The 12,219-nt window shown below is 44.3% G+C and overlaps 1 protein-coding gene across 7 annotated transcripts in view; it reads left to right on the top strand.

Annotated features, from left to right (window-relative positions):
• Window positions 1-12,219, top strand: part of cpne2 (copine II) — a 149,988-nt gene that overhangs the window by 13,292 nt on the left and 124,477 nt on the right. The window contains exon 1 of one of the 7 annotated variants that reach the window (XM_055648555.1): window positions 6,214-7,064. The exons of 5 other annotated variants lie outside the window; for them this stretch is intronic. Coding sequence is in view for 1 of the 2 variants with exons in the window: in XM_055648549.1 (XP_055504524.1) it covers window positions 10,565-10,583 (19 nt within the window). In the remaining variant the exon portion in view is untranslated. Of the gene's footprint in view, window positions 1-6,213; window positions 7,065-10,552; window positions 10,584-12,219 lie in introns of those variants that run through there. One more of the 7 variants, XM_055648549.1, reaches the window with a different exon arrangement.

Raw genomic sequence — 12,219 nt, 5'->3', positions numbered from 1 at the left:
GGACGTAACTCGTCTTTAGACTGATTGCAGGAAGGAGATGGGGCTTTCTTCGCAGGTTCCACCCCTCCCCCCTCCACTACAATCAGTCTGAAGAAGGGGCACAATCCGAAACGTCACATATCCATGTTCTCCATAGATGCTGCCTGACCCGCTGAGTTACTTCAGCACTTCATGGCTTTTTTTTTTGTAAACCAGCATTTGCAGTTCCTCCATGTTCTCCATAGACGTTACCTGACCCGCTGAGTTAATCCATCAATTGCGTCTTTTTAAAATATATTTATCCTACCAAAGGGTCAATTGAATTGTACTAATAAGCCACTGCTTCTTCAAACTCAAGCCTCTGCCCTGTCATCTTCAAAGTAACTAACCACCATCAAATGTTTCAGTCCCTATACCTTCTTGTTGCCATTCTGTGCCGTGATTGCATTCTTTTGGTGCTTATCCTGAATTACTTTATATGTTGCTACCTTGAGCATTTGTCCTTCACTCTCAGCTTAGTAAAATGCTAATGCTTTAAAGCAGCAATTAAGGACTAACTGGTCAGCCAATGCCCACCGTTTTATTCTTGCGCATCAGCAATCTTTATCATTGAACAATTAACTTTCCACTTTTTTAAGCAAAGCTCTGCAGCCAACTAATTTTAACTGTAGGGAATGTGTAGGAAGGAACTGCAAATGCTGGTTTACACTGAAGATAGACATAAAATACAGGCAGCATCTCTGCAGAGAAGGAATGGGTGACGTTTTGGGTCGAGATCCTTCAGACTGTCAAGGGAGAGGGAGTCCAGAGATATGGAAGGGTAAGGTGTGAAAACAACAGATCAAAGCAGAAGAGGCTAAGGAAATGTAGAATGTTTAATTGTTTGCTGAGGGGATGGTGACAAGGAGGTATACAATCAGCAAAATTAATCAGAAGGAGAGTGAAACTAGTCGGAGAACTGGGGTTGGGGGAGGGATGGAGAGACGGGGAAAGCAAGGGTTACTTGAAGTTGGAATAATGAATATTCACCACAAAATATGTGAGGTGCTGTTCCTCCAATTTATGTTTGGCGTTATACTGACAGTGGAGGAGGCCCAGGACAGAAAGGTCAGTATGGGAATGGGGGGAGGAATTACCTTAACTAAAGGGAAGCTTGCTTTATCTGGTCAGCCGACACTGACTACATTGACTTATCTGCTATTCAGCACGAGTGTAAGGGGGGAAATATCACGGGGAAACATAAACCTCCCAAATCACAAAGAATTGGCAAAATCGTCGCATTAGTCACTTTGGGAAATATCATCACATGTCAGGCACGTTGGAAAAACAACAGCTAACATCTGTGCTGTGACTCACACACCCACACACACCCACATCCTGATTGAAAGCAATCTGCAGGGTGCATCTAAAGTGGGGAACAAATGCTTGATCATCGACCACATTTTGACCTCATAAACAAGCCTCATAAAGGCCGTTGATGATAGACAATAGACAATAGGTGCAGGAGTAGGCCATTTGGTCCTTTGAGCCAGCACCACCATTTTCTGTGATCATGGCTGGTCATCAACAATCAGTACCCCGTTCCTGCCTTCTCCCCATATATCCCTTGACTCCGCTATCTTTAATAGCTCTATATGACTCTCTCTTGAAAGCATCCAGAGAATTGGCCTCCTGATGCAGAGAATTCCACAGATTCGCAACTTTCTGAGTGAAAAAGGTTTTCCTCATCTTAGTTCTAAATGGCCTACCCCTTATTCTTAAACTGTGGCCCCTGGTTCCGAACTCCCCCAACATCGGGGACATGTTTCCTGCCTCTAGTGTGTTCCACCCCTTAATAATCTTAAATGTTTCAATAAGATTCCCTCTCATCCTTCTAAATTCCATTCTATCAACATATGACAGCCCCGCCATACCGGGAATTAACCTCGTGAACCTACGCTGCACTCTCTCAATAGCAAGAATATCCTTCTTCAAATTTGGAGACCAAAATTGCACACGATACTCCAGGTGTAGTCTCACTAGGGCACTGTACAACTGCAGAAGGACCTCTTTGCTCCTATATTCAACTCCTCGTGTTATGAAGGCCGACATGCCATTAGCTTTCTTCGCCGCCTGCTGTACCTGCATGCTTACTTTCAATGATGTGACCATCTGCTCTATAAGTGGAAGATGCTACTTAACCAAAGGGTTACCTTTGACACAAAGGGTGTGGGAAGCTGACCTGAGCAACAGTGAGAAAACAATCGGCAGTTAATTAAAAGAGAGTGCGTTCTAAGAGGTGACTCAGGGTTAGTAATGGAAGCCCGTTCCCTCCATTGATGCTGCCTGACCTACTGGGTTCCTCCAGCAGATCCAGAACCAGGGGCCACAGTTTAAGAATAAGGGGTAGGCCATTTAGGACTGAGGTTAGGGAAAACTTTTTCACCCAGAGAGTTGTAAATCTGTGGAATTCTCTGCCACAGAAGGCAGTGGAGGCCAATTCACTGGATGCATTCAAGAGAGTTAGATTTAGCTCTTAGGACTAATGGAATCAAGGGATATGGGGAGAAGGCAGGAACGGGGTACTGATTTTGGATGATCTGCCATGATCATATTTAATGGCAGTGCTGGGTCAAAGGGCCGAATGGCCTACTTTTACACCTATTTTCTATGTGTCTATGTCTTGGATTTTTGTAAGTCGGGGGTCTGATGTAACTCAGGGACATCCTGCAGTTGTACCATAATCACCTCATTAGTCTTATATTCAGCGCTCTGGCTAACAAAAGCAAGTACACCATGTTCCTTTCATAAGTACACAAAATTGCTGGAGAATCTCAGCGGGTGCAGCAGCATCTATGGAGCGAAGGAAATAGGCGACTTTTCGGGCCGAAACCCTTCTTCAGACTGAACTCCTGAACTCCTGAATTCCTTTCATAAGTGCCTGATCTATCTGTGCTGCTGCCTTTGGGGCTCTTTGGACATCGATGCCTCTGTTTCTCAGTACTTTCTGCAGTCCCAGCATTTGTTAAGTACTTCCTCGCTTTGCAAGTGCTCCGAAAATGCTTCTCTTTACAGGTTTAATTTTTTCAATTTCAATTGTTTTTTTAACGGCACACTTCTTTTGTTTCCTCTGGAAAAAAAACCCAGTTATCAATTCAGATTTTGAATGTAGTTTGTTGTCTTTGTGAGGATAACAGATTATAACGAGCGCTGCATTGTCGGATTTTAAGGACAGAAGTGTATGATCATCAGGTCTACGAATTTGACCTCAGTACCGAGAATTCCATATAAATCCAAGCAGTTGACTAGCACTGAGATGGCACGGTGTCTCTGACAGAGTTTGATATCTGGAACCCACTGCATGAAGGGGTGGTGAAGGCAGATACTCCATTATGAGAGAACTCCCATAAATCCTACTTGCTCAAGGCAACGGGAGCAGATTTTCTCGACTAATGGATGTTATTCACATTAATACCGCAATACACTTTAAAATTTATTTAAAGATATTGTATGGTATTATTATGAATTCTATAGTCAGTCCAAGAAGTTTCAGAAGAGCCCAAGATTCAAAGCCCCCTCTGAATATCAAGTGAACACAAGCCCCCTGGTGAAACCCGGACCAGTGAGTGTGTATGGTGTATTGGAACCATAAACAGGTGAGCCAGCTGCCAAACCATTGTGATTTAGTTTGAAATGTCAACTCGTAGAAGCTCACAAGCTAAGTGCTGAAAAATGGGATTAGTTCAGATAGGTATTTGATAGCACAGACGCAGTAGGCCAAAAGCCTCTCTCTAGGTTGTATGACTCTGTGACCATGACTTGTTTCCACGTTGGTTCTGTGGGTTTTGAGGTGACTGATGAGGTCATAGATAATGTAGATAATGAGAAACATTTCCTCTTATCAGAGGAGGATAGGACATCGCAGTGGTGTAGCGGTAGAATTGCTGCCTTACAGCGCTGGGGGACTGGGTATGATCCTGACTATGGAGTTTGTACGTTCCCCCTGTGACTGCGTGGGTTTTCTCTGGGTGCTCTGGTTTCCTCCCACACTCTAAAGACGTACAGGCAGCACCAGTAGTCTGGATTGAACCCGAGACTCTGAAAGACTGTAACTCTACCGCCGCTCCACTTTGTCTCCCTCACATCAGTTTGGATACGTGCTCAATGGTTGGCATGGATTCAGTTATCCCTAGGGCCTGTTTTCTATGTGACTCCAATACCCCGTGACTGGTTCTGATTTAGCAGGATTTTAAGTGTGGGCAATGTATATTAAACTCCCATAAAAGCTCGATAAATTAGTAGTCCCTCGTTTATCGTTGTTAAGTTTGAACTTTTCTTATCTCATTAAGGATTAATGTGAAAACCTCTTTTGTGTTCCAGGGACAGATCTAATTTAACAAATTTTTAATAAGAGAGCTCGGCTTTCAGTTCCCTCTGACTTTTCAGCCTTTGTGTTGAGTTGGCATCCTATGGACAACTGCACCCATCGTACAGAGAATGCCCCCAATCACCTGTCCTCGTGTTGCTTAATGCACACTGTTCAATCAACATCCCTGTCTTTTTTTGTTATTGTTTTGGTTTTAAACAAGAACATAAACCTTCCTTATCGCAGCTAACCTGAGACACTTGCGTCCACCAGACTGAGATCTTGCACTATTATCAAGCTGGGGCTTTGCTGATTTACAGTCACAGAACAATGACCTCCTCAACCATTGCTGGAGTCACTGGTGACTTCAAATCATGCTGTTAATTTATTGAGCACTGTTTACTTTCTTTGCACTTTGTGAGAAAATAATCATATTTGGCATTTCTTATAGTGGGATCTTAGTCTGACTTTGGTGGTTGGTGAGATTTTAAGAGTTAATTATGAAGGATGAGGTTACAGTGTAGCAAAGAGTGGAATCATGCATTTTGGTAGTAGGAGTAAAGGCGTACACTATTTTCTAAATGAGGAGGGAATCCAGAAATCGGAGGTGCAAAAGGACTTGGGCGTGCTGGTGCAGGATTCCCAAAAGGTTAATCTGCAAGTCGAATCGGTAGCAAAGAAAGCAAACTAAATGCTCGCATTTATTTCAAGAGGGTTTGTGTACAAAAACAGGGATATAATGCTGAGGCTCTGTAAGGCGGCATTTGGAATATTGTGAGCAATTTTGGGCACCATATCTGAGGAACGATGTGCTCCAGCACTTTATATCTTTTTCAGCCCATTGTATCTCTTGTCTGCCAGTGTGTTTGCTCCCAATATTTGCATTATTGAATGTAATATCACAAGGAATGCTGAGCAGAGGGAATGGTATGGCAAGTTAGTTAGGCTCATAGAGCAAACAATGACTGAAACTCTCTGAACTGCCATCAGACACCACTATTCTACTCGTTAGCTCTTATGCTCCTGTCCAAACTACATGAACGCTGAAAATATTAGATGGACACAGTAAGTCAGGCAGCGTCTGATGAAAGGTCATCAGTTTGAAATGTCAGCTCTGGTTTTCTCTTCACCTGCAAAATATATACACCATTTTTATTTCAGACTCTCAGTGTCTGCATTTTTCTGCTGTTCTTATTGAGAATGAACGGATGCACCTCACTGCATTTCAACAACTCTCACTGTAACAAGGTAACAGAATTAATAGGGGCGGCACTGTGTCGCAGTGGTAGAGTTGCTGCCTTGCAGCACCAGAGACCCCGGTTCGATCCTCTTTGTGTGGCGTTTACACGTTCTCCCCGTGACCGTGTGGGTTTTCTCCGGGTGCTCCAGTTTTCTCCCACATTCCAAAGACACACAGGTTTTGTAGGTGAATTGATTTCTATAAATTCTCCCAAGTGTGTAAGATAGAACTAGTGTACAGGTAATTGCTGGTCAGCCCGGTCTCGGTGGGCCGAAGGGCCCGTTCCCATGCTATACCACTAAACTAAACTCAACTAATACCGGGGGGAAGATTGTTACCGATGTTGGGTAAGTCCAGAACAAGGGGTCACAGTTTAAGGATAAAGGGGAAATCTTTTAGGACTGAGATGAGAAAAACATTTTTTACACAGAGAGTGGCGAATCTCTGGAATTCTCTGCCACAGAAGGTAGTTGAGGCCAGTTTATTGGCTATATTTAAGAGGGAGTTAGATGTGGCCCTTGTGGCTAAAGGGATCAGGGGGTATGGAGAGAAAGCAGGCACAGGATACTGAGGGTTACACAAAAAAGCTGGAGAAACTCAGCGGGTGCAGCAGCATCTATGGAGCGAAGGAAATAGGCAACGTTTCGGGTCGAAACCCTTCTTCAGACGGATACTGAGTTGGATGATCAGCCATGATCGTATTGAATGGCGGTGCAGGCTCGAAGGGCCGAATGGCCTACTCCTGCACCTATTTTCTATGTTTCTAAACATACCTCCATCGTGTGCGAAAGTGAGAGCCCGAATGATATGACGAGGGATGGTTTAAAAACCTCAATAGATCACTAAATACAAACGCTGAAACCTGATCCAAAAGAAATATAAATATTAGGAAAGGGATAAAAGACAAGAGAAACAGGAAAATAGAAATTTGGAGACAAATGAATGAGCTTCTCCCAATGATGCATAACACAATGTTTTCACACAGATGTACGGGGGAACATGTACAAGACAGTTTGTTTATCATGTTTCTCAGCCAAAAGTGATTAAATGTAAGTGACTGTTATTTTTCTGTTTAATTACTAAGTCCCTTCTTTATCAAGCTGAGTGGATTTGGTAGTGACGTACTTCATACATGCTCACTGTATTTTACTCATGTATAAGTCACGGCATGCTGTGTGCAGCTGTTTGGTCCACCCAATCCTGTTTACATTATCTTTCTCTGTAGTTAAATAGTTTTAATAATGCATCTCAACCCATCCTGCGTAACATGTACAGAGGGATCTTGGGATCCAAGTACTGAAAGAGGCAACACAATTGAAAAGGGCACAATTTAGGGCGGCCTCAGAAGCGCAGCGGAAGAGTTGCTGCCTTACAGCGCTTGCAGTGCCAGAGTCCCGGGTTCAATCCCGTCTACGGGTGCTGTCTGTGCAGAGATTGTACACTCTCCCCGTGACTGCGTGGATTTTCTCCGAGATCCTCCAACACTCTAAAGACGTACAGGTATGTAGGTTACTTGGCTTGGTGTAAGTGTAAATTGTCCCTAGCGTGTGTAGGATAGTGTTAATGTGTGGGGATCACTGGTCAGTGTGGACTTGGTGGGCCGAAGGGCCTGATTCCATGCTATATCTCTAAAAAAAGTAGCAAACAAAGCAGACTGCTGAAGTTGGCTGGACTTGTATTCACTTGAATTTAGAAGGATGAGAGGGGATGTTATAGAAACATATAACATTCTTAATGATTGGACAGGCTAGATGCAGGAAAAATGTTCCCGATGTTGGGGGAGTCCAGAAACCGGGGTCACAGTTTAAGAATATGTGGGAGACCATTTAGGACTGAGATGAGGAAAAACGCTTCCACCCAGAGAGTTGTGAACTGTGCAAATCTCTGCCACAGTAGGCATTGGAGGCCAATTCACTGGATGTTTTCAAGAGAGTTAGATTTAGCTCTTCGGGTTAAAGGAATGAAGGGATATGGGGGAAAAAGCAGGAATGGGGTACTGATTTTCGATGATCATATTGATTGGCGGTGCTGGCTCGAAGGCTGAATGGCCTACTCCTGCACCTATTTTTCTATGTTTCTAAGAAGGGTCTCGACCCAAAATGTCACCCATTCCTTCTCTCCAGAGATGCTGCCTGTCCTGCTGAGTTACTCCAGCATTTAGTGTCTTATCTTCAACATTAACTCTCTTTTCCTCTTGAGCAGAGAGCAGTGAGTTGGGCAGAGACGGCGGAGCTGATGCCTGTGAGGCTCCAATGTGTTGTTGACAAATGATAAAGTGGGAGTTATAAATAAAGAATTCATTAGCTCGTGATGTTAGAACCTCGTATTGTTTGCAGAGGACCACGGAAAATTACATTATGGAAGCAGGCTCTTTAGCCCACCCTTCCAAAATAAATGTTCTTCTCCATGATCACAGCTCCCACATACCTATCTTCTGCTCACTATCTATTGTTAATATTGCTCTCATTCCCACTGTAAAAGCACTTGTGGTCTCTGAACCAGGAGAGATTTGATCCAAAGAACTTGCGTGTTGCTGACCTGTACTTCAGTATTTCTTTGTTTCCTTAACTTTGCACTGTCCCAACTCAACATTTTTTTTAAATTGTGACTTTGGACACCCTTAAACCTTTGGACTCCAGGGAAAAAAAGTTGTTGAATTATTTCTGCTTCTACCCTCTTGTAACTCTGACAAAAACCTAATGACTGCCGCGCTGCCTGTCGTCTTATCAATACTATTCTATGTTTTGCTTGAGCATTTTATTGAATCGCAGAAGATTTGTGACACGAAAGAGCCAATTCAGCCCCCTGTGTCCACACTGGCTGAGCTAATTCCATCCTTCCAGTTCTAGGTCTGTAAGGCTGCATGTCCCGGCACTGCCAATATTTAAACATGGTGAGAGATTCTGTCTCAGTCACACTACCATGCGGTGGGTTCTAAAACGTGACAACCTTCAAAGTGGAAAACAAAATTTCTGCTTTCTGTCAAATGCCCTTCCCTGATATTTGATCCCTCTTAAGGGTAAAAGTCGATATATTTGCTGATATCACCCGTCATTAACATATTGTTTTGTCAATTCCTGAATCCAGTCCACTGATGTATTCATTGAATAAAAGGTTGGGTGGCACAGTGGCGCCACTAGTAGAACTGCTGCCTAACAGTGCCAGAGACCCAGGTTCCAACCCGACCTCGGATGCTGTCTGGGTGGAGTTTACACGTTCCCCCTGTGATCTTGTGGGTTTCCTCTGAGTGCGCCAGTCACCTCCTACGTCCCAAAGACATGCACATTTGTAGGTTAATTAGCCATCTTGACTTACCTTGAGTGCATTGGTGAGTGGTAGAATTTGGAGGAGTTGATGGAAATGTGGGATAAATGTTGGAATAGTATAAATGAATAGTTGATGGCTGGCATGGACTCAGCAGGCCAAATGGCCTGGTTCCGTGCTGTATAACTCCGTGTCTCTCTGTAACTAATCCAGTGCGCGCACACACGTGAGGCTATCTCACAACAATCCAACGCCTTCCCTTTTATTCTACAATTATTTCTATCCACATTCTCTATAATTGAATATTCTATTAACTGTCTTTTTTGCGGCGTCTCGTCAAATCTATTTCTCCTCATTTCTTTTCCGTGTTATTTCTGAAGCAAATTTTTAATGTTTGATCAATTACGGCCAGCCAATTAGAAATTCACAATAGCTTGTTCTAATAAGCTAATTTCTTCACGTGAGCAGAGGATACATTTTTAATGAAGTTTTCATCTGAAGGAAAACTTTGGGAGCTACACGGTGGCGCAGTTGGCGAAGCTGTGGATTCACAGCGCCAGAGGCCGGGGTTTAACCCTGCCAGTGTGGAGCTTGCACGATCTCAAAATATTCAACCAAATTATTGATGCACAAGGATCAGATGAAGTCGGGTTATTCACCACGGTGTCACCAACATTGTTTTACACGTTATGTGAAGAAAGGATTGAGTGCAGTGGTTTCAGACTGTGGGTTTTATGGCTGCTGCAGGTGCTGGTAGGAATCCAAATAGTTAAAGCAAACACGTTTCCTTTGTGGTACAAGTCATCTTAGGCATCATGTTGGTAACCTGTTTTTGTGAGCACCTTCTCGAGTAATGTGTAGGTTAGAACTACAAATGCTGGTTTAAATCGAAGATGGACGCAAAATGCCGGAGTTACACCAGGACAGGCAGCATCTCTGGGAAGAAGGAATGGGTGACGTCTGAAGAAGGGTCTCGACCCGAAACGTCACTCCGGAGATGCTGCCTGTCCTGCTGGGTTACTCCAGTATTTTGTGCCTCCCTTCTCGAGTTAATATTGAGCAGGTGTTTGTGTGGCATGAGAGACAGGAAATGCCGATTCAATGCCTGTGCAGCAGTTTGCAAGCTTGGAGCTCCAATTAACACCATCCTTTATAAGCTCATACCACAGTACGAGAGTTCAGTGTGTGTTTGCTTTCCATAACGGAAAGGGGGAGTGTGAATGATTGATGCGATGAATGATTGATGTGATGAAATCATGGCTTCTTCACAAACGAATTACGCCCAGACATGCATTCAAAATCCCATTGGAGTGGAACATTACTGGGGGAATGAGAACGGGACAAGCTGCTGGACGAGGGAGGAGATGGAAGCAGACGAGATGTTTCAACCACAGCTGCAAGTTTGAAGCTAAATGGCAACTGGAAAGTGAAAGGGCCACCTTGATAGGGAACCTTTATATCACAAACTCTTTTCAGCTGAAACTGGTGCTATTTGCAGCATCCTACTGTTGCATTAGAGGGATCGGTGATCATCCCTGTTGCAAACCAGGCAAGTTATTTTTATTTTCTCCTACAGAGAGCATGGCGGCACGGTGGCGCAGCGGTAGAGTCGCTGCCTTACAACGCCAGAGTCCCGGGTTTGATCCTGACCACTGTGCTGTCTGTACGGAGTTTGCACGTTCTCCCTGTAACCACATAAGATTTTTCCGGGTGCTCCGGTTTCCTCCCACATTCCAATGATGTACAGGCTTGAAGGTTAGTTAGCTTCGGTAAAATTGTAAATTATCCCGAGTGTGTAGGATAGTACTATTGTACGGGGTGATCGCTGGTTGGCGCTAATGAACTCGGTGGTCCGAAGGGCTTGTTTCCACGCTGTATCACAAGTCCAAAGCAGCATCGTTGCGAGGACCAGAGGCATCTCCCTTATGTAGTAGGGTTTACACTGGCTACCTTCTTGCTCTTTAGCCTGGAGAACCTGCAGCTTTAGTCTATCAGCAGAAAGACACAAGGAAAAGGTTGCGGGGGGAGGAGAAAGGTAAATGAAGTGCTTGCGAATACCATCTTCGGCTTGAGAGGCTGCACGGTAAAGGGGAAATAGACGTGACGAAGAAGATTAGATGTTATCGCCCCCGATCATTTTAGCCCTGATGCTGACCACAGCCTCAGGGACCAGTGGTGACGAGAGAGTAAGATTATTCCTGCTCTGCCCGTCTCCTGGCGCTGACTGCTGTTGTGCCTGATTATTTGCCAGAGGGGAGGAGGAAGTGCATCTTTTGGGATGTTCTGGGAGCCATTGTTGACCAATATGTTTCAAGCTGATGATGTATAGTGGGAGTTCAGTGGGTCACTGGTGGCTTATTGTCACATGTGCAAAGTGCAAATGCCGAAGGAGATTCTTTTCTTACAAACAGCCCAGTAGAGTATCAACATTAGCAGGTGTAGAGAAGTAGCCTAGTGAGCCCGCATGCAGGAGGCGCCATGTTTGACGTCATTTTCCAAGTCCAGTCCATGCAAGCGTAGTTAAGAACAGTGCCTGATTCAGACAGCTGCTGGCCTCCGACCATCACCCTCTGTTGGTCGACCTGCATCTGACGTCCTCTCCTCGGCCGGCCACCGTTGTTCCCTGAGGAACCATTCATTCACTGGTCTTGACACTGCCTGGAAGTTCAGTGAACTTCATATGACACTCGTCTAAGCTCTTGGAAACAGGCCCTTCAACCCACCGAATCTGCGCCGAACAACGTTTACAACATACACTAATGCTATCCTACACATACTAGGAGCAATTTATAATTTTACCGAAGCCAATTAACCCACAAACCCATGGGTCTGTGGATTGTAGGAGGAAACGGGAGCACCTGGAAAAAACCTTCGCTGTCACTGGGAGAAGGTACAAACTTCTCCAGACAGTACCCATAGTCAGGATCGAACCCGAGTCTCTGGCACTGTAAGACAGCAACTCTACTGCTGTGCCACTGTACCACCACCCTAACAGGAAATGGGAAACCTCATTGGGACCACCTTAGAAACCAAAGGAAAAAAATTAAACAAACAGTTGCATATTGATGAAATGGTGAGACCAATAATAAGGTCTCAGGATGGTGTGGAAGGGGTGATTTGTTGACTGATAAATAAGATGGTGTTAGCTCATCATTACGATTGTGGCCATTTGCGGATTTCTGTAGATTCTCACGTCATAATTGCTTTTCGCTTATCTTTTTAAGATTTGGAAAGCCCCTTTAATTGGAGGGGCTGTCGAAATTTAAGATGGTTTTAGAGCTTTTCGACGTTTATACTGCAGACAGAGATATGGTCATATGGAAAGAGGGAAGAATGTTGCCTATCCATCTTCTCCTGAGATGTTGCCTGACCCGCTGAGCTACTCCAGCAC

This window comes from Leucoraja erinacea, chromosome 17 (assembly GCF_028641065.1).
Source record: "Leucoraja erinacea ecotype New England chromosome 17, Leri_hhj_1, whole genome shotgun sequence".
NCBI lineage: Eukaryota > Metazoa > Chordata > Chondrichthyes > Rajiformes > Rajidae > Leucoraja > Leucoraja erinaceus.
The sequence above is the reverse complement of the archived record's forward strand: the minus strand, read 5'-3'. Positions and strand labels throughout refer to the sequence as shown.